At 45.5% G+C, this 22,193-nt stretch overlaps 1 protein-coding gene across 8 annotated transcripts in view; it reads left to right on the forward strand.

Annotated features, from left to right (window-relative positions):
* The window catches only part of PIK3CD (phosphatidylinositol-4,5-bisphosphate 3-kinase catalytic subunit delta), a 49,893-nt gene extending 32,189 nt beyond the window's left edge, over positions 1-17,704 (forward strand). For 5 of the 8 annotated variants that reach the window (XM_074609425.1, XM_074609423.1, XM_074609421.1 and 2 more), the window contains 20 exons: positions 188-417; positions 1,273-1,452; positions 2,109-2,258; positions 2,565-2,654; positions 3,911-4,132; positions 7,243-7,339; positions 7,736-7,866; positions 8,783-8,842; positions 9,026-9,193; positions 9,986-10,107; positions 10,272-10,415; positions 11,137-11,236; positions 12,032-12,210; positions 12,406-12,515; positions 13,143-13,221; positions 13,461-13,628; positions 14,387-14,510; positions 16,126-16,271; positions 16,519-16,651; positions 17,238-17,704. In XM_074609425.1, the coding sequence (XP_074465526.1) occupies positions 188-417; positions 1,273-1,452; positions 2,109-2,258; positions 2,565-2,654; positions 3,911-4,132; positions 7,243-7,339; positions 7,736-7,866; positions 8,783-8,842; positions 9,026-9,193; positions 9,986-10,107; positions 10,272-10,415; positions 11,137-11,236; positions 12,032-12,210; positions 12,406-12,515; positions 13,143-13,221; positions 13,461-13,628; positions 14,387-14,510; positions 16,126-16,271; positions 16,519-16,651; positions 17,238-17,375 (2,771 nt within the window). In that variant the 3' untranslated portion in view covers positions 17,376-17,704. Of the gene's footprint in view, positions 1-187; positions 505-1,272; positions 1,453-2,108; positions 2,259-2,564; positions 2,655-3,910; positions 4,133-7,242; positions 7,340-7,735; positions 7,867-8,782; positions 8,843-9,025; positions 9,194-9,985; positions 10,108-10,271; positions 10,416-11,136; positions 11,237-12,031; positions 12,211-12,405; positions 12,516-13,142; positions 13,222-13,460; positions 13,629-14,386; positions 14,521-16,125; positions 16,272-16,518; positions 16,652-17,237 lie in introns of those variants that run through there. The other 3 variants (XR_012590128.1, XM_074609427.1, XM_074609426.1) reach the window with 3 other exon arrangements.
* Positions 17,705-22,193: the final 4,489 nt, after the last annotated feature.

Here is a 22,193-nt window from a genome sequence, read left to right on the forward strand (position 1 = left end):
TGAGTCAGTGCAATTGTACAAAGTAAATAAGCAATTACTATTAGCTTGACTGACTCTTCGCTTTTTGGACAAATATTAAGCATGTGTTTAGGAAGACTGTTTTCACAGACGCTTGATTATCAGAGGCTGATTTTCCCCTATTGGGTGCACATGCTTATTTTGTCTTCCTCTCTTACTCTCCACTTAGGTTTACATGAGTTCGACTCCGTGCAGGATCCAGAGGTGAATGATTTCCGCACCAAAATGTGCCAGTTCTGTGAGGAGAGAGCAGCAAAGCGGCAGCAGCTCACCTGGGCAGCTTGGATGGAGTATAACTTCCCCTTGCAGCTGGAGCCCATGGCCAAAGGCCTGGGGACTGGTCCTCTACATACCCCCACCAAGAACATTTTTGTCAACGTCAAGTTTCAGTCTGGCGGGGTAAAGCACAAACTTTTCTGTGACAATGTTTAACTGGTTTGTGCTTTCCCTTTGGGAACCTTTGGGCATTTGGAGACAGAATAATGTGTGCGTGGACAGTGTTTCTATGTGTTCAGTGTTCATCTTCATTCTCCAGATTCCTTTGCCTGTGGAGATGGCTGGGAGGGAGACTCTCAGCCTCCAGCCAAGGGAGCTGTTCCCCTTCCTGAACACGCGTTGGGTGTCCTGGTTAGCTGGTAGCTGAGGTTGCTGCATGCACATGTGGTGGAAAGCTTTTGGGGCTTGGGTAGGAGAGGAGCACAGAACACAATATGTGCCATGCCTTTTGAAGCCCCAGAGTCTGCTCAGCTCATGCTCAGCATACATTTGCAGGTGTCAGTCTGTGTTGCCCCTGGGGCCCTGTTCTTGCCTGCTACCCTTGGTTAATGTGATTTTTGCATGTTGTGCCTGGGCATGAAGCAGGAGCTCCCCCTCCCATGGAAGAAGGGCCTTCCAGAGCAGTGTGTGTGAGCATGGTGACCCTAGCCACCCTCTGCCTTGCTCGTGGAATGACAGTGGGAACGTTTTTTTTAATCACTAGCAACCACATGAACTGATGATTCTGCTTAAACTGGACTTGAAGTTCCTGATTTCCAGCCTTGCGCTTGCACTGCTGAAACGTGCTTCTGCCCATTTTGGCAAACATCCCTACTTATTTGCTAATGTGTTTGGGGGGTAATTCTGCCTTTCTGTCCTTCTCTTTATTGTCAGCAACAGGAATGTTGTTACATATCTGCTGAGCTACTGCTGCTCCTTGTGCTGATTTCAGCCCTTTGCTGGTGTTTGACAGTGTATGCTGTGTTGTTGCGATTGCAGGAGAGCTTCACTTTCCAGATCTCACCAAAGGAGTTCCCCATCACGTTAATGAGCTATGCTATCAAGAAGCAGGCTACTGTCTTCCGCCACGAGACTCTGGAAAACCCAGAGGACTACACCCTGCAGGTGAATGGGAAATGTGAATACCTCTATGGGAACTACCCCCTGTACCAGTTCCAGGTGAGCCTTTTGTCTTATTTTATCAATGAGCCTGTTCCCATATGGCCTCCTCCTGCTGGGAGGGTGGATTGAGATGTATTATCCTCCAGCAAGGAGGCAGTGCTGTTTACAGGAATGGAACACATCGATGGCAGGAGCTAGGTGCTACTTAGGGCAAGGGATACTTATAGCAACCGAACAGATCCTTACAGTTTTGGGGGCTAGCGAGCTAAACCCGTCCCTAGCTACTAAGTGCTGTGTAAATGCATTTAGAGATTATGGTTCTAGAAACATCTGTTTGCTTGCATGGTGGGCCGGGGGTTCTCTTTCTGAAAGGCGGGCAACTAATCCTGTATCCTGTATTCCTCTGGCAGGGCAAACTGCTGTTGGGAGTGCTGCATCCTTCTCAGTTTTTTCCCCTAATGTAGGTCATTTGAGTCAGTTTATGAAATGCCAGCTGTAAAAGGCACTTAATATTCTCAGTTTTGGCAACACGAGTCCAGTGAGTTGCAGGTTTATAAAGCAAGAGAAGATAAATTAAAACTGAATTTTCATTGTTGCTGTGTCCTTTCCTTACTCCTTCCCCCTGTTTCTGCTTCAGCCAGTTCTGCTTTGCTTGGCAACTCTTGCCTGCCTGGCTCTGTTTCATCCGTCCTGACTCTGTCCTCTCGTTGCAGTATATTCGCAGCTGCCTGCACCGAGGCCTGACGCCCCACCTGACCATGGTACACTCCTCCACAATCATTGCTATGAGAGATGAGCAAATCAACTGTATTGCCAGCCCCCCAAAGATGGCTGCTAAGCCCCCCCCACTCCCTAAGAAAAAGGTAAGAGGAGACAGTGACCCAGCGGGGTCACCCTCAACTTGTCCGTTGATGGAGGTGCTGCTCTTGCCTGGGAAGAGCAGCTGGTTCTCCCTGCCCCTCTCAGGACAGGTTCCTAGCTGGGATCTAAGAGCTGGGAATTTCCAGTCAGCCTTCCAGCCCCCTCCACAACTTCCCTGGTTGTCACAGACTTCATGCTGCCCACCAGCAATGAAATGCAAAAAGCACGTGATGAGAGAAGAGGTCTGGCACTGGCTTGAGAAGTCTTTGTTGCATCTATTTCTGATCAGAACCCTTTTCTCTTTCTAGCCAAACTATGGTTCTCTCTGGTCCTTGGAGCAGCCTTTCTACGTTGAGTTGGTGCAAGGCAGCAAAGTCAATGCAGATGAGAGAATGAAGGTAGGTACTGACTCAGTTTGGGGTTTTGGTTTTGTGTTTTGGCTTTCCCAGCAGCATCTGTCTTGTTTGTGTGGTGAGGAAAGCAGGGGCCAACAGCTCGATCTCACGTGATGCCCCATTATGCTTCATTCAGCCTTTGGGCAGTTTCTGCGCTGCGGCACAACAGGAAGGGGACAGGAACATTGCTAGCCGACAGCCCAGCGACGGAGCGATGTGTTCTTAGAAACGCTCCCCTGCAGCAGTTTCTGAGTAGCGAAGGGAGCTGCTGCCCGGTGGTGATATCACTCAACAGCGGTGTGGAGGGGCAGGGAAGTTGGCAAGATGCAGAGGAGGGGAAATTCGGCTCTGAGAAGAGAGACTGGTGGGAGAGGTGGTGACTGGTGAAGTTAAGACAGAAACGCCCTGGGGTTTGCAGGGTGTTTGCCACAAAGGAGGAGCAGGCAGATGATAAGGAGGGGAATGGCTGCCTTTTGGGAAAGGAAGGAAGCAGGGGCAAGAATATATCACATATACATGTGTTCTGCAGGGCAAGGCTTTATAAAGAAACAGGCAATGAAATAGTTATTTCTTCTGCCCAGTGCTCCACCATTTGCAGGGAGCATCTCCTGGGGAGGATGCCTGTTGTTCAGACTGGCCAGCAATACTCTAACAAGAGGAAAAGTTGGGGATGTGCTTGAAGTGCAGATCAGCTGTACAGCGATCTGGCAGGCTGCAAGAGCAGTGTGAATTTGCAGGCAAATGTGCCCCAGGAGACAGCTTGCCTTTGGCACTGCATTACAGGCCGGTTTTGGGGCTCGGCTGTTTGCCCATGCCCTTCTCCTGTGATGTGGATTTGCCTCCTCTTTGGCATAAGGCCTTGCCCAGCTCTTGGTGTCTGCCCTGCCTTTTCAGCGGGACAGGTTCCTGAGATTCTGCAGCATCTCGATGGGCAAGGTTTGGTGAGTGTTTATATTGCCTGGGTTTACAGGGTGAAAACTGTAATATTCTTACCAGTGGATTACCCAAGAATTTTGCAATGATTCAGCAGCTCTTACAAGTCCTCATGAAGTAAAAAGATAACGGTACCCTTACTGAAGTTGAGTAAATAGTAAGATTAAGGAACTTAATGTCTCATCGAATAAGGAAGGAGACAAGAGTGGGGCATCCTGTTGAGGGGACGGGATGCCCTGTCCCATTCCTCTTCTAATCATGTTTCTTCAGCAAACAGGTCAAGTCCTGGTGGATTCATGGTATTCTCTTATTTCTCCTTCCCTCAGCTGGTGGTGCAAGCAGGTCTCTTTCATGGCAATGAGATGCTGTGCAAGACAGTGTCCAGCTCTGAAGTGAATGTGTGCTCGGAGCCAGTGTGGAAGCAGAGGCTGGATTTTGATATCAACATCTGTGATCTTCCCCGTATGGCGCGGCTCTGCTTTGCCCTCTATGCTGTCATCGAGAAGGCAAAGAAGGCACGTTCCACCAAGAAGAAGTCCAAGAAAGCTGTAAGTAAAGGCAGTGTGGGACTGAGCCAGGCTTGCCAATGCCCTTTGCTTTCAGAAGAATACTTTATTAAAAAAAGAGCTTACAGAATGATGGCTAGTAACTTCTTCAACAGGAACAGGAAACTGAGGAGTGGCTGCCTGTAGGAAAGGTTGTTTAAATGTAATTACTTCTTCAGAAAGACCATTAAGAAACATACCGAGCATCTCAGTGCCCATAAAGAGGAATCGTTAGTGTCTCTGTTTTGCTGTTCTGCAACTTCCTTGTTTTGTAGTTGAGGTTAAGCCATCTTCTATATTGCATCTTCTTTCTAGTAAGGTCTTTCGTGCAAATCCCCCATGGAGCAAATTAGCAGCTAAGACGGGGGAAAAAAATGAGGAATGTAAACAGTGGTTACAGCAAAGCTTTAGGTGAGGTAAAATCAAAGTGCAGAATCTTCAGGGTTACTGTTCAGATGCTGCAAACTGCAGATAGAAAGTGTTAAATTACTTTGGAAGCTCTTGAGCTTCTGAATCAGAGATGTAGTGATATTTCTCACTTTTCTCACCTCTCTTCCAAAACTTCCACCCCATTAATAATTCAGTAACTAAGTGCACTCTGTAACTGAACTGCTGGTTTCCCAGCGTTGTAACTTAGGCATGATGCCTCTCGCTCTTTGCTTGTGAAGAGTTTTCTTTATGAGCAACAAATGTATTTGTTCCTCTGTGAATTATTGTTTCTGCAGCCATAAAAACTGCTGCCATGCTTTAAAAGAGAGGGTTAGTCGTGCCATCTTTACTAGAGTGCAGAGAAATGAGGGACTGAGAAATGTGATCACAGAAGATTTTAGTCTCAGTCCTGCTAGCTCCTTTTCACTGCTGGGGGGTCACAGAGCTTTGTCGTGTTGACATCAACAGGATTTCAGGGTTACACTGCATTACTATCTGGGGAGCAACAGGCAACCCACCAGTCCTGCTTGTGAGGACCAGTTTCTGGGTTGGAGACTTCAGACTGGAAAGATTTTGAGGCCAGGACCAGCATCAACCTTTTTATTGTTGGAGTTTTTTTTTTACTTAAGAATAGCAGAACCCCAGCTCTTGCTGGAGGCTTTTGTTGAACAGAATATCTGATTCATCCACAGGCTGCATTTTTGTGGTCATGCTGGAACAATTTTCAGTTTTTGAAGCAGTCGGAAAGAAATCTTGCAATGCTGATTGACAAAACAAAACCGGCCTGGTTAGCCAAGTTGTTAAGAGGACCTTGTTCTTAGGTACTGGGGAAAGGTGGATGTGTTCTGGTGAGCTCTTGATATAAAATCACAATATTTGCTGGAGCTGAGCTCTGCAGAAACGTATTTTTTCACATGGTCAACTGCAGCTCTGAGTAAGGTGCCCAGATCTGATTTGAAATGATTGGTAAGAGAAGATTACAGTCAGAGTGCGCCCTGATTTTTGCTTTTGATTAATAATCTTTTTGCTTGCTTTGCTTACAGTACTCGGAGGCTAATTACACGCATGTTGTTTGTCTGTGCAGCCTGTCCAGAACAGATAGGTGGGACTAAATCATTTACTACCACAAAAACAGGCGTGCTTGCAGACTCGCTGGTGTGAGTCAGAGGCTTAATGTCACCCAGAGGGCTGGCTTTCAGTGTTTCTGTAAGTCATGCAGGAGATATTTCTGTCCTTACAATGCTGAATCGTTGCTTTGCTGGACCTTATCCACCAAAAAAATCTTGCCTTGCGTTTTGGCAGGCTCTGTGCTGTGGTTTGATGTCATTTACTGTGTTAGAAAAGGTTATTGCTGCTGGTGGTGTTTTATTTGGCTTTTTCCTATGATCTAGAAGCTGATGTCTCAGATGGGATTTTACTGAAGATACTTAGACTAATCAAATCAACTCAAAGGTTTGCGAGAGGCCACTTGGAAGTGATTAATTTTGTCACGTTAGGGGAAAATGCTGACTTTGCTACCTCCACCAAGTCCTTTGGTGTACCCTTGGGGTAAGCCTTATACATTCTCTCGAATGTCTCAGTGGAAAAAGAAGGTGTCTCACTGTGGTTCCCTTTAAATATTACACTGTTTGTAGGTGCGCCTCACTAGAATTTTGCCTCGCAACTTCTTTGCAAGTTAGTTTCTGGGCTAGCGTGTGCTTAAGCCGTGGTGTTTTCTGAGCAGCTGAGCGAAATGCTGGTGTTGCTGAAACTGTTACATGAAGTAAACTGTTCCATTTGGGGAACCGGAGTGCAGGAAATCTTAGGTCACTTGTGGAAAATATGTCTGTCTGCTCTGGTGGCAGGGAACTAGGTTAGAGCAGGGAGACGGTTCTCTTTCTTGGCCGTGTCCCAGTCACTTTACTTGCTGGAGTCTCCCACCTCCATAATGAGACTGGCTTGTGTCCCTGGCTTGGGCTTGTGGGTTTTATTCTGGGGGATGTGGGAGGGGGGATTGGCAGTGTCAAGTTTGATTTCTGTAGATAGTGTTTATTATTGTACCAAGGAGCTAAGCTTTTTCTTTCCATTATCAGCTATATCTAGCATTCTTTGCCTAGTTTTCTGAAGTCATGCTAACTCTGTGTTCCCCATTTGAAATTAAGGTTCTTCTCCTTCCCCTCAAACTGTGACATATATGAAGTATATATGTTATAGCCCCTTCAAATATCATCAAGTGTAGAGTTGCAAGGCTTTATGGGAAACTTAGAGATTCTTCAGCTATGCAAAATATTGGGTGATGAAGTTTTAGACGTATTTATGAGGTGTGTTTGGTGCCGTTCAGCACTACAGAAAAAGACCCCAGGTTTTGGCAAATATCTGAATTTGATGTCATTTTGTACTCTGATCTTAGGAGAACTTGAAAGGTAAGCAGAGAGGCATGGCTACCTGGCTATTCTTTACAGCAGTTCTTTGGTGAGGGGGATGCCTACATACTCTCCAATGGGAAGTTACCTGCCTGCAGCATTCTGTGTGGCAATTTGCAGACTTGGAAAAGATCAGAATAATATATCTTCTTATTCCTGGCTATGGTGATGGATGGCTTGGCTTTGCATGGGGATCTCTCACTTTCTTGTTAGTTCCTCACTTCCCTTCGTCCAGCTTGTGCAGTTACAGCAGCCAAATGAGCTTCTCTCTTTGCTTTGCAGGACTGCCCGATCGCCTGGGTGAATGTCATGCTCTTTGACTATAAGGACCAGCTGAAAACAGGGGAGTGCTGCTTGCACATGTGGTCCTCCTTTCCAGGTATGGCAGAGATAGAGCTTACTGTATTGTTTCACGTCTTTAGTCTCCACCACAATGCTCTACACTCTGCATTGCTGTCCAGAAGGTTGCAGGAGTGGCCATAATAGTTCAGACTAGCAGATCCAGTACGATTACTGCTCTAGATTGTGATGGCATCTAGAGGCCTGCCAAGGTGAAGGCCTTGTTTTGCTTGGCATTGCACGTATGACACAAGAGGTTGCTGCTGTCCTAAAGATTCACGTATACTTTGCTTTTGAGAGGTCAGGAAGATGAGATGAGCTGCTAGGGCCAGGCAACATCCAGCGCCAGAGCTGGAAGTGGTCTGTGCTCTGCTTTCTGGACCAAAGCTTCAGAAGATTCAGAAGGGTTCATGGGTTTATGTACTTTGCTTTTCAGATGAGAAAGGGGAACTTCTGAACCCTATGGGCACAGTACAATGCAACCCCAACACGGAAAGTGCAGCAGCCTTGGTCATCTGCTTCCCCAGCGTTGCATCGCATCCTGTGTATTACCCGTCATTTGAGCAGGTAGGGGACATGGATGCTGTTTTGGGAGGCGCAGAAATTCCCTAGCTTTGCTGGTGCAGGAACATACAGTGTCACTGTCTCTTGGGCAGCTGTCAGCAGGGACCGGGTACAAGCAAACTTGATGAATAGACATTGTTAATTGAAAATTTGACTTTTTATCTTAACTAATGGACCTTTGAGTGAATACTTTTGCAAGCCGTGAATTACTGAGGTAAAGCTGCTCTCATAGATCAGCACTTGTTTAAAAAATGGGTTTAACTGAGCTGCTTTTAAACTGCAGGCAGCATTAGGCTCTATAGGAAGTAAGAGGAATAAAAGGGGAAATGAGTGAAAGCAGACAACTCCCTCCCTTTCAGCACAGAGTGATAACATGCCGTGTGGTATGGGGATTTTCCATCTGTCACTGCAACTGGCCCAACGCTTAAAATGGAAGAAGAAATGTGCCCATTACAGGAAAGAAAAGGAGATCTGCTCTGCCAGGGACATGTACACATGCTCCCCCATGATGCATGTTCTGTCTCAGAAGCTTTAACAGATTGTACCAATGTGCGTCATGGCTTGGGCAACACTATCTGCTTGGCAAACACATGCCAGTTCTAAGAATCTGGAATGGCTCATGTTAGCCTGGAGCTCAGTGACCCAGAGCCGCCTTCACGAACTGTATGGGGGAAAGGACTCCTCCCTTCTTTCTTGTTACTTCCAGGGAAGGGGCTCTACGGGCAGTTAGGTCACTCCTCTGAGCAGAGGGGTCCCGCTGAGTACAGTTACCTACACCTGGGCTGCGAGAGGTGGGGTTCCCTTCTCCAGAGGTGGCAAGTGACTGATCTCTAATGCAGCATAAATGCCTGAAGTGCTGGTCAGCTAGAAGTACAGAGGAAATGAGAAGCCTTTCTCAGACTCTTTATTTGTGTCCCAGCTGCTGGAGTTGGGGAGGAATGGAGAACAACCCCGCGCTGCACCAGAAGATCCTGAGGAGGTGAGTCTTCTGGCATTGGTTTTTCAGCTATGCGCAAGCCTGGTTTCATAGACCAAGTTATGTGTTTCCACCTTGCCCCCAACCAGCTTTTTCACCAAATTGGGTCATGCCCCAGTCCTACAGGGTCTCTCTGGGTTGAGACTGAGCCCTGTATATGCTCTTTCCTGTGATTCCCATGAGCAGAAGCTGCAACTGAAGGAGATACTGGAGCGGAGGAGCCACACTGAACTATATGAGCATGAGAAAGACCTGGTGTGGAAGATGAGATATGATATCCGTGACCAATACCCACAAGCTTTGGCAAAGCTGCTTATCATCACCAAGTGGAATAAGCATGAAGATGTTGCCCAGGTGAGGATGCTGGGGTTGGCAGCCGAGGCTCCATTTTTCATCCCTCTTTCGGTGCCTGCCTTCCTGCGTTGTGTTTGAGAGGCCAACTTAGCAGGGGATGTTTCGCAGTGCAGGTGGGTTTGGCATCGCGGAAGCTGAGGAAGATTTTCTGTTCTCAACCAGTTGCCACAAACGTATGCTGAGTGGTACCCAGCTGAGTTGGGGTTTGGCTCTCTGCACTGTCCCCAGACGCATTACTGACCAACCAAGGTCTTGCTTATTCCCTCTAGAAACTGGAGGCAAGAAAAAAGTCTGTTTAATTTATGGCAGAAATAGGATCTGGATTGGATGTTCTTAACTGACAATGAGAGACCAGCACAGGCTACCTCAGGGGGTCCGTGAATCTCTTTCACTGACAACATCAGACATCAGTTAGGGATGTCTGTGCTGCTCATCCCTCCTTACTTCAAGAGCTTTGACAGGATCGTCTAAAGGTCCCTTGCTAGTCTACGTTACTATGCTGCAGAAATGGTCTTTTCCCAAAGAGCTTATTTCACTAATTGTGGTCCAGCAAATAGTAATCCTGCCGTGGCCTTGGATGGCTCCTCCTGTCAGCCTTCCTAGAAAGGTTAGACGGATGGGTTTTGGCCTGGTCTCTGCAAACTTGCACTGAGGCGTCTATAAATAATGACTAAGATATAGAGTGTTTGCCCCCCACAAAGGAGCTGGTCTTCCATCAGTAGAATTTTAGATTTATATCCCTTGCCATAAAAACCTTGTTCCTTTTTTTGCTATTTTTTTTTCCCCTTACAGATGATTTCCCTGCTTCAGACCTGGCCGGAGTTGCCTGTCCTGAATGCCTTGGAACTGCTGGATTTTAGCTTTCCCGACCGTTATGTTGGTTCCTTTGCTATCAACTCATTAAAGAAGCTGACGTAAGTGTTATCCACAAGGGATATGCAGAGCCCCTTTCTATTTATGTTTAGGGCTGCTGAGGGGGACTGTGAACAAGGCTGACAGTCTTGTCTTTACAGTTTTTGCAAGTACACTTGTTTTGCAGTAAAGATAAGGTTGTCTTATTTTTCCTTTCTGTCCACAGAGATCACGAATTGTTCCGGTACCTGCTACAGCTTGTCCAGGTGCTCAAGTACGAATCCTACTTAGACTGTGAATTAACTAAGTTCCTGCTGGACAGGGCATTATCCAACCGCAAGATCGGCCACTTCCTCTTCTGGCATCTGAGGTAACAAGCAAAACGTTTTGGGCTTTTTCTCAGTAATCAAGTGAAACCAGCATTTACTGGTTTCCTCATTGCTCTGTGAAGTGAGACAGCGAGCGTGTCTGTACGTATAGATGCCAGGGTATTTATTTAAAGGCTGTTGGCTGTCCTTTAGCTAGTGTCTTTTCATCAAAGCATTGCTGGGATTTCCTTGCTGTGATTCCCAAAACCCAGGAACTGCTGCCTTTTACCTGGGAGACTAAATAAGGGTTTTTCCAGGAGGATACAAAATCTTTGTTTGTTTGTTAATTTTTTTTCCTCTTGTAGTGGTGGTGGTGTTTGGATTAAGTTCTGCTTTCAGAATTTTTTTTTTAATATATAAATATATATATACACACACACACGCATACCTATAAGTTGAAATTTACTTTGGACGTCCGTGGCCACCTGCCAGTTCTGAGCCATAGGCTCTGAGCTGTCCTTGCTCCTTAAGTAATGTTCTCAAAGGAGTGGTTAGCAAGTCAGTCATCCAGAAAGATGTCTCATTGCTTCAAGCAATGGTTTTTCTACATCACCTTCTGGGGTGGCTGCGTATTTTTTTTCCCCTCCCTAGTACATAGAAAGAACCTAAACAGCAGCTGATATTCTGCACCCTCCTCCCCCCCCTCCTTGTGGTGTCACAAGTGGGAGAATTAGTCACTCTCCGCAGTGAGTCAGAATTGCTTTAACTTCCCTTCTCCCCTAGGTCAGAGATGCATGTTCCTGCAGTTGCCTTGAGGTTTGGCCTGATCCTGGAAGCGTACTGCAGAGGCAGCACCCACCATATGAAAGTTTTGATGAAACAGGTAAAAACTGCTTTTAGCCTTAAGGCTGACTTCCCTCTTGCTTGGAGCTGGGTCTCAGCTGTTAGCTTTTCCAACTTAATGTTATCAGCAATAGAAAAAAAAAAAGCAATACAAAAACCCCCCTACTTATATTGGTTTTGGCATATCTTATAAAGAGCCTGGAGTTCCCCATTATGTGACTTATCTCTTGCTCGCCTGCACATGTCCCAAACTACACTATGTGTCTAGAACGGTTTGAAGTGTTCAAAGGCCACTGCTGTTGGTAGGAGTTGAATGAGTTACCATTTAGCAGGAGCTGATCACAATTGGCTGGCTGCTTCAGAGCAGCGTGCTCTTTCCTTCAGTTGCCGTGTGGAGGTAATCCTGCTCTGTTACCTGTCAAGGATCACTGTACCTAATTGAGAAGTGAGGAACTCACTCATGTATACGTGAAGTCTTATCTAAGATGTGCCCACAACCAGCACTGCTTCTATTTTTCAGACTGAGTGGTGCTTTAGCATAACCAGAACTCCCCAAAACCATTGAAGGGCGGGGGCTATACATCTCATATGTTTTTGACCTTTCTAGTCATTGCACCTCACTTCTTCCTTTATGCTTGATAAAGTGCGTTTTTTCCTGATATTTGGGACTGCAGCTTAAGCAGATACTACTGTATTTGTTTTGTTGCAATGTAAGTTGAAGAGAAGATAAGAGATACAACCACGGTTTACGTTTCATAGTAGATTTTAATAGTTTTTAAACTTTCTCCAGGAATTTCCTGTTTGTTAACCCTGTCCCCTCCCCGCCTTTTTTCAGGGAGAAGCACTCAACAAGATGAAAGCTCTGAATGACTTTGTTAAAGTGAGTTCTCAGAAGACCACCAAGCCTCAAACCAAGGAGATGATGCACGTGTGCATGAAGCAGGAAACGTATCGCGAAGCACTTTCCCACCTCCAGTCCCCCCTGAACCCCAACATTATCCTCGCTGAAGTCTGGTAAGGAAGATCACTGCATCTCTTAATTTGCGCCGCTGGCTTTGTCCAGCGGTAGAGCCAGGCTACCCTAAGGTCCTCTTTCCTCGTGGAAGTCACCAGTCTGTTAGCATTTATGGACGCTGTTGAATTTGCAGCTTAGATGGCCAGTTTTTTAATAGATGGAAAGTCTGACGGTAATATTTTTGTTTCCTCCAGTGTGGATCAATGCACCTTTATGGACTCCAAAATGAAACCTTTATGGATTGTGTTTAACAATGAAGAGACAGGTGGAGGTGGAGTGGGTATTATTTTTAAAAATGGAGATGGTAAGTCTTTGAACAATGTGTCTTCATAAGCATAAATAGACTCAAATATTTATTATGGTGAGTGGGTCTAAATAGGGACCATTAAGATGTTGTGTAAACAAGGACCATCAACTTATTTGAGTTTTTTGACAGTAATCTGGAGATAGAATAAATTCTCCTCTTTGTTTTACTTGCCACCCTCTTCATTAAGATTTTAGCACAGTAGTAGCTGGATACCCCTTGCACAGTAAAAAGGAACCTGATGTGAGGTCTGAAAGAACTACATAGTCCAAGCTTTGGAGGGTTGGAGCGGCTGCTGCTCGCTGTCATGTCCAGACAAACGTTTTCTAAAGTGCTACATGGGCTGCTGTGGGAAGAGCTTTGGCAAAGTCAAGTAGCGTCTACCTCCATCAGCATAATCACGTCTGAGTTAAGATATCTAGTGTGGTGGCTTTACACTACTACTGCACCAGTACACCCTGCTCTGTGCTGATGTTCTTTATTAGCTAGACCTAGCGAGTGACAAACATGGCCAAGGCCCTCTCACAGCCTGCTTCAGGGGCAGAACTCGCACCGCTTGCAAGAGCTCAAGAGGAGGGGAGAATGGGAGGTACTTATGACCCTTTTTTCCTTTGTAACGCTGCACAGATCTTCGTCAGGACATGCTGACTCTGCAGATGATCCAGTTGATGGACATCCTGTGGAAGCAGGAGGGCCTGGACCTGAGGTGAGTAATGTGCGCGCAGTTGTCCTGCAACGATAAAGCATGTATGGTGAGGCCACTTGTCTGCAAGCTTATTTTATCCCTGACAGGTCTGTCTAGTATTCCGTGAGCAGCTAGTCGGGATGTGTGGTACTGAGGGGTAGAAATGCAGAGTAGATAGGGCAGACAAGGGAAAGTTTAAAAGTCAACACGACCCAGTTCTGGGTGAGATTACAGTGGAAGGGTTTCTTTCATCTCTGCAGGATGACCCCTTATGGCTGCCTCTCCACAGGAGACAAGACTGGACTGATAGAAGTAGTCATGCATTCAGACACCATTGCCAACATCCAGCTGAACAAGAGCAACATGGTGGCCACTGCAGCCTTCAACAAGGATGCACTGCTGAACTGGCTGAAATCCAAGAACCCAGGGTGAGTGGGCTTACCTTGTACTCTGTGCCGCTTTACTGCTTCCCTCCAGACAGAGGCATTTCTTCTGCTCTGATCAATTTTTTTCCTTCAGTTGTGCATGTTTCCATGCTGTCTCACAATATCTATGGCTGCTTGGCCCACTGGAAGGCATCATGTGGATCTGTATGGGTGCTGAGCTGAAATGGAGGTGTCTGGGTTACTATTTGCAAGCTTTTTTGATCTTTCATAGCTTAAGGTAGCACCGTCCAAACATTGATCTTCCCCTCGGGTCCTGTTACCTTCTCCAGAGATAGATAGTCGGTGTGGTGGCAGCTGGAAAAGGGGCAGAAGGGGTAATGCCAAAATTGGGAGGCGAAAAAAGAAAGCATCAGAAAGGTGGTGTAGCTTGGGGTTTTACCAGATACAGACAGCAGCAGGACACCAGTGCTTCTCTGATGTAGCAGGGCACCAACAGGAACCATTCTAGGTGCCCACTTTGTCTTTTGGATCTGTGGAGATCTAGAAATGAGTCAATTTAATTGACACTATACAATTTTCGTTGAGATTGTGGACACAACCACATCCGGACCTCTCCAATTCCAGATAGCTGTTTTTGCAGCTAGTTTTTGTGAAGCCTGGACGGGAGTACTGCCTCTGGAGAGCACTACAGAAATTCAAACGTGATCCTCTTACCTTCTCCTGCAGGGTATAGAAACAACTTTCCCAGTGATGAGGTTCAAAGTAAAATTCTCTTTCAATCTTTTTCTTACCCTCTTTAGTGACGCATTAGAACAAGCTATAGAGGAGTTCACTCTTTCCTGCGCTGGGTACTGCGTGGCAACGTACGTGCTGGGGATAGGTGACCGGCACAGTGACAACATCATGATCCGGGAAACTGGCCAGGTATGGGGACTCACGCTGCTGTTGAAGTACTGGAAGAGGGGCACGAATGCTACTTAGCAATGGACAGATACATCCCAGTGCAATCCCTCTGCTAAGGAATGTACCTCACCTCCCAGCCGAGAGGCAGACTGGACAAATATTCTCAATAGCTTCTATCACTGAGAGGGTAAATACAGTTTTATAACTTGAATTACAATTCCGTAAACATCACTGCCGTCAGCTGCGGCTGTTAATACTCACTTCGAAATTACAGTGGAGCAATTCATACTGCTCAGACCTAAAATTGTCTGCAGATGCAAACTCAAGCACTGTGCTTATCAGTCTGAAGACTTCCTTGGCTTCAGCAGTGTCACAAATCGCTTATAGCTCCTCCTAGAAAATTGTTGTGGTGTTTGGTTTGTGGGTTTGTTTTTTTTTTTAAAATGCATGCAAGTGGTCAGCATGGTTCTAATTTCACTCTGATACCTGTACTGATTCCTTTACTTCTCTATTCCACAAAAATAGCTACCAGAGTTTATGTCTTCTCGTACGCTGTTTGGAAGACAAAGGGCAAAACTAGGAAAAAGAAAATCCCTTTGGTAACAGGACACATACTTACTTAATTATATCAGTAATATTTGGGTAAAGGGAGAAGTTTGAACTATCTTTCTTGTTTAATTGTAATTCCACAAAGCCTTAAAATAACCCTGTGCTAGACAATGCAAGGTAAGTCCCCTGCAAGTCCAGTGAAGTCACCTAGTTGGTTAATATTTGAAAGAAATTGGTTGCTGGTGTTTTGAGACTCATCTCTCTCAGGTATGCACAACTACCTACCTGCGCTCTCTATGTAGCATCCCGCTCCTCTACGTCTTATGCCTGTAAATCAAGCAGCCATGGTCAAAGAAAGCTGGTAGTGCCTTTGTTTTGTGGTCACAGCAGGGACAGAGACACGGTGTCATTTGCTAACAAGACACCACCTTCCCTCCCTGGGCTGTGACGAGCAGCACAGCGCTTATATCTAGGACTGACTCTTCTCCCCATTAGAAAAAAAAGTGCTGGGCAGGGAGGGGGTTTAAAAAACTGTTTCTGCAGAGCGGAGGCCGCTCAGTTATTTGTCCACTTGGGGGAGCCGATGCCCGCGGTACAGCCCTGGGGTTTGTGTATCTGGGGTTCACAGCTGCTCTGCAGAATTGCCACAGCGGGCAAGGTTCTGCCTGGGCTCCTCCCCGTGGCTGCACCAGTGCTGCAACTTCAAAACAGGACATCTTCTTTCCCCACCTGCCTGGGACCGCAGATGCACTGGTGGGGGGGCCCATTCCACTGCAGTTCTCTGTCTGCTTCTACCAGTGACACACTAAGGCTTTACAGACAAAGATAAATTTCTTCAGATATACAAAGTATTGAAGGGGTAAGTAGCATTTCTGTCCTATCCAACATCTAATTACACTAGAGAGTATCTTGGCAAGTAAATATTGCCTGTTTTCCCAAAGAAGTGCCACGGAGAGGTCACTTTTCTCCTTCCCTAAATCCTATGGCCAGTATCTCTTGAGTACAGGAACTGTGAAGAGAACTCAACACTGATCACAATAAAATAGATACTACTCTGAAAATATTTTTTTTTCTTCCTTATTTTCAGCTGTTCCATATTGATTTTGGTCACTTTTTGGGAAACTTCAAGACTAAATTTGGTATTAATAGAGAACGGGTTCCGTTCATCTTAACCTACGACTTTGTGCATGTCATCCAGCAAGGAAAAACTAACAACAATGAGAAGTTTGAAAGGTAAGCATTAGCAGTTAAACTCAAGCTTTTTAAGCTCTGAATTTTCAGGAGTTATTTATTTCCCCCAATGATACGTAGCCTATAGATGTCTATAGGCACATAAATGATTATCTACTTGCTAGATCAAGTGAAAGAGCTTGGTAGGCATGAGTGCAGCCAGCAGGGTTAGACTAATACCTGGTCTTGCTTTATAAAATGGCATATCTTGTAGTCTTCATTCCCTTGCCTCATTTTCCTTTCTGAACAGATTCAGGGGTTACTGTGAAAAGGCCTATATGATCCTGAGGCGCCACGGTCTTCTCTTCCTGCACTTGTTTGCACTGATGAAAGCTGCTGGCCTGCCAGAACTCAGCTGCTCTAAAGACATTCAATATCTAAAGGTAAGAGAAGCAGAACACGGACATGGTTAAAACTGAATACCTGATCTTGTAGCTCAGCGAGGAGGAGCTCAGTGTCAATGGGCGCGTTCTTTGAAGCAAATGAGCTCAAAAATCATGAGTAGACATCCACTCTTCCTGTGCAGGGCATCAGAAATGCCAGGTTCTGGTGCTGAGGAAATAACTTCAGATTCTTCAGCACAAAGGCAGTAGGCACCGTGTGGAACCAGCTTGCAGGGACGGAGACAGAGCGCTTTGGTTGTGGATCATCTCCTGTTCCCAGTTGGTCTCTGAAATGACACCAGCCTGGCCCCAGCCAACTGAGGGACAGCAGCTTGGTACAAGAGCACTACAAACCCTGCTGCTGCCTTACTCCCAACATACGAGTAGGACACATATTTAGCAGAATGAAAAAACCTTGTGCAACTACCATTAACCTATTTAAAACAATTAATGGCTACTCATTTCCTATTTGGTGCTCCTTTCAATGGAGTAATTTCTTAGCGAGGAAACATCTTAGTAGTTGAGCAGTTAATTGTTCAGTTGCACTTTCAGTGAGGCTACACCGATTTCTGCCTCTTTCCTTCAGGATTCCCTAGCCCTTGGGAAGACAGATGAGGAGGCACTGAAGCACTTCAGACTGAAGTTCAATGAAGCCCTTCGAGAGAGCTGGAAAACCAAAGTGAACTGGCTGGCACACAACGTGTCCAAAGATAACAGACAGTAGAGCAACATCAGCTGCACACTCGCTCCAAGAGAATGTAAAATTCCTGCACTGAGTCCGGCAATTGCAGACAGGTTTCCAAAGACTTATTAATGTTGTCATGCTGAAGATCATGCACCCAGAGATCACACATTTCTGCACGACTGAAAAATCGTTGGACTGTCATCAGCCACATAATCATGTCTGCTAGAGATCTTTGGGGGACAAGGGAGAGACGTGAGGCAATAAAATTACTGCATAGAGCAAAGGTAGGTAGATGTACTGTATCCTTAAGAACTTGTAAAGCTTCAAATACATCTGCTAATGGAAGAGTTCAGGCAGTTGTAACATCCTTCCAGTGTGTTAATGGGCCTATTTCTGTTTTCTTGAAAATTTAGCTGAACACCGAGAACCTACTGTCCCAGTAGCTCTCATACTTTAGCCCATCTTCTATGTCCCCACCATTCCAGCTCAGTGGCATTAACTTCACCACACGATCGCTTCTCCTGCCCTGTTTCAGTGTGCACCAAGGTAGGTCAGCTTGAATCCCCGCTGAAGCTGACATGGACAAATTGCTTTACTCTGCATTGTGACAGGGTGAAACTATCCATGCTGTCGTACCACTTTCTCTCTGCTACAGAGGCCACAGGGTTCTTCTGAAACTGAACAGGAACCCATCTACTGCTGTCAAAAAACTGATGCCACAAGAACAGGGCTGGACTGGCCAACGGGTTAGGTATTTTTTTCCTTTGCTTTCCTAAGTCAGACTTTAGTTGAGCCTCAAGCAGTCCCTGGGTTTCTGCGCTTATACTGTTTTTAAGCCTCAGAACAGTAAGACTGCATTTTCAAAATTGGCATGTAGCAGTTGGTTGCTACCCATACCTCCTGTCGGGGTACACTGGAGGTAGTCTGCCACCTGGTTTCCCTGTAATACGTGCATCAGGGCACTGGCCTGTGCCTATGTAATCACTGGGATACAACACTGCAGTTCCAGTGTCAGCTGGGACAGACGGTACCGTTCCGTGCCTAAGTTACTCGGCCAGCCTTGCCTTCCCGTGCAAGGATAGAGGCGTGCCAGGGGAGTGGGCTTAACACTGAAACACACAACAGTAAGTTCCACCTCAACTCTGATCTGCTTATGAATTTATTCCGTTCCTTTCCCCACTCTTCCTCCTCTCAACCACGGTACGCGACTCTGTCTGTTATTAGAGCTGGTGTGTCTGGGGTGGGGAGGGGTTCAGCCAAAGAGCAACCTGTGGTCATCTGCTGTACCTAAATCAGGACAAACAGTCTACTCCAGCCGCCTCCTGCTCTGGCTGCTGCCTCCGACTCCTTCCCAAGTGGAATCTGTCCCATCTCCCACAAGGTGCTGTAATCAATCGTGTTTCTACTCATGTGTCATATTTTTGTCCCAAGCCTAGTGTCCTTACCTGGTGAGCCGTTCTGAGCACTGGTGTTGCACAGGCATAGGTGAACAGGAGCCACCACTACTGCTCGGTGCCCCCCGTGAGCGTAGCGAGGTGCATGGAGCAGGCTGCAGCCTTCGGGTCCCGCTGGAAAATAGGTGGAGTAGCTGGTTAGTACCTGCTTCCTTTAGCAGTTCCCTGGGTGCTTCCTTCCATCTCCCCTCGTCCTCTGCAACATCAGGTTCCTCGGGAGGTGCTGTCACTCCTGCCTTTTAAAGAAAAGCTTAGTCTAATTTTCAAGACACCCCTGAAGCTGAATCCTGTATTTGAGTTGCACATCCTTAACTAGGTTGTGCAATTTCCTTCTACTCACAGAACTGTTTAAAATTTAAACTCTTTTACTTACTCTTACTAATAGGTAAAAAAAAAATACAGGCATTTCAGATCCTGTTTCTTAAGTGACAAGAGACGCCTGTATTGTCATCCCACAATGGATTGCGCTCTCATGTAAATTCAGCTTTCATGTCTGGTTTAAAATTCCCACAAAACCAGCAAGTTTAGGACAGAGACTGAACTGGCCTGTTTATTCTTAGTAAATCTTCCCTGACATGGAATAAATTTGATTTGACAGCATTTTTGCATCCAGCACATAGGTACTTTAAAATTAAAATAATGCTACCCTATACTGGCTCTTTAAGTCCACTTTTTTTTTTAAGAGGACAAGTTCAAATATATTTGTTCTTCATCAGCTGAAGTTAACACCAAGTTAAACTGCCTTAAAAAAAAGTACCTTCTACCCGACGCAGAAAGGAGCAGTAGTAGGTAACAGGAGGTTTGGTCAGGGAATGGAATACGAAACACCGTTAGTAAACCCTTCCCTCCTTATCTTTACATACAAACAGATACAAGCAGATCCTGATTTACTGTTACACTGTTGTTAATTTAAATTCTGATTTAAAGTATTTACTGTTTCTTTTCATAAAAGATGTTATGCTCTGAAGTCTATTCTATACTGTTTTGTATATATTAATATAAAGCAGGTTGTATCTCATAGAAGCAGCTGTTCTGTAGAAAACAAATCATTTTAACTTCATAGAACCCTCGGAGAGCCCCTTTTTCTACCTTTCAGTGGCTGAAAAGCGGCCAGAACATTTCAAGACAGAATGACAAGTACCCTTCCGAGTGACCCCAATTATTTATTAATACATTCCTCTGTAACAGTTCTTAGAACTACTGCTGCTTCTAGAGAGCAGCCTGAAAGAAACTTCCTCTAGTCTTTGAGTGTCGTCATCTGAAAGACGAGCTCTCTGCAATAGACTAGAAATTACTTTCACTGATGTGGTTCCCCTGAGTCTAAAATATTACTTTTTTTCTTGAACTGAACGGCAGATAGCGGTCTGGAGTTTACAATTAATCTTAAAACAGTGAATCCATATTTGTAATTGTAAGTAAAGTATTATGAATATGCAATAATATTTTGAAACTGAACCAGTCAACAAGTTATGAGAGTAAACCATCGTATTTTTTTTTTAAGCCGTTTTAAGTATTATAGGGTGATTTTCCTTTCCTGTGCCAGATCATAGAGCCTCATGCTTCACAGGCTAAGGGGTGCTGGGTGTCATTTTGAATTAGGAATAGGAAGATGCCGGTATCTCTTATATCCAATTAAAAAAAAAATCCGTTACCGTGAGGATATGGACAAAGGCGAGTTTCCACAGGGTAGCAGATTCCCGCGTGGCAGCTGCTCTCCCACATCTGACCAGGAGCTGGTGCTTCCCCAGGAAGGTGCTGTTGCTCCACACGCCATCCCAGGACTGTGGGGCTTATTTCCTCCCCCCCCAGAAAAGCAGGTCACGCAACGCTTCTCCCCAGTTAACATGCAGGACTAACGCACGCAACCCATGTCTGGTAAGCACCTCATCTGTGCATCAAACCTTCGCATCACCTGCCCTCTAGGATGATGCTTTCACAAGGTTCCACCATTCTCCTCTAACAATTTGATGCCATCTTTTGTAATTCTTCAATTTTTTTTTTATTTTAAGAGCCAGGTTTGTGGCGACCAAGCATTCTGCACCCAAGCTGAATAGAATATAAATTGCCACAATCACGGAATAAAGTAAGGCTGGCAGGGATCCTCCTGAAATACTAAAAAGGAAATGCAAAAAGGAAAACAGAAGCCCAACACTCAAACAGTCGTTTTGATATTAGAAGAAAATACTGCAGGATTAAGAGCTCTCTGCACGCTAATCAGACAGCAAGAAAACAGTAGGGCACCCATCTCCATCTCTGCTCCCTCCGCAGGGAGAGGCAGGTGGGGGTGACCGCCTGTGTTCCCCCCCTTGGGGTGCTATGCCCAGACTCTGCTCGCAGAGTGCCCTGTGGCCACACAAATTTGCTCCATTTTAGAGAACAGATAAATATTGCTATTTCTTTCCTTAAAGAACCAATTTACAGAGCAAAAAGCATACAAAAGTATCAGGCCACGTGCAAGCTGAGCTGCACTGAAACTTTGTGTGCATTCTTGTGGAAGGGAAGAAACATACTCCAGTTCTGTACCTGTAAAAGCAATTCTGCTGCGTTGCCACAAACCCGTAACGCAGGCTCCTGCCCGCCGCAGCGCCACGAGACAGCCCTACCCAGCCCTTCCTTAGTCCCTCTGGGTACTTGGTTTCCAGGCTCCAGCAGTTCTTACCCTCAGCCGCTTTTCTGGTGGAGCTTCCAGAAGACTCAGGCCCTAGTACAGTTTTACAGAAGTACAAAGCAGCGGTGGCTTATGTCAGCTGTCCTTCAATTTTAGAAGTGCAATAAGACAAAGTTTTATCTGCGTAAACGGCAAGAACTGAACAATTCCAAACGCGTTTCTCAATCCAGCAGAGTTTTACAGAGAGGTTACTTAGCCTAGAAAATTGTCTTACCTACCAGAAATAAAAATATCAGCGAGTGAGTCAGCAAGTGGCCCTTCTTCCTTGTACTCCACTTCAATGAAACTCCGCTGGCTGTATCGGGTCAGCAAAGAGCCTCTGGCTCCAAATTCACAAAGCAGCAGCTCCTTCAAAGTGATACCCCTTTCTAGTTCTATTTATTTAGAGATGGTTCTGTGATTATTTTTGTTAACTCTGTACAAACTGATTGTGCTTATTCTGTTGCCTTTGAAAAAAGAAGTATTTTTTTAAGCAAAACCATGGTTCTGTAAGAAGAGAATGTTTACATGTTTAACGTTTCAGTTGATTTAGGTACATGTTTTGTAAGTCAAAAAATAAACCAAATGATTGATAAATCATACACACGTGTGCTGCTGAAGTCTTTCTATGCTTGAGGAATCAAAGAAAACAAAACAAAACAAAACTCTTCTACTGCCACCAGCAGAGGCCAATTACCACACAGTTAATGGAACTCGGTTCAACTTTGTTCCACTCAGTAAGAAATAAATGCAAAC

This window comes from Larus michahellis, chromosome 16 (genome assembly GCF_964199755.1).
Source record: "Larus michahellis chromosome 16, bLarMic1.1, whole genome shotgun sequence".
In the NCBI taxonomy this organism is placed as follows: domain Eukaryota; kingdom Metazoa; phylum Chordata; class Aves; order Charadriiformes; family Laridae; genus Larus; species Larus michahellis.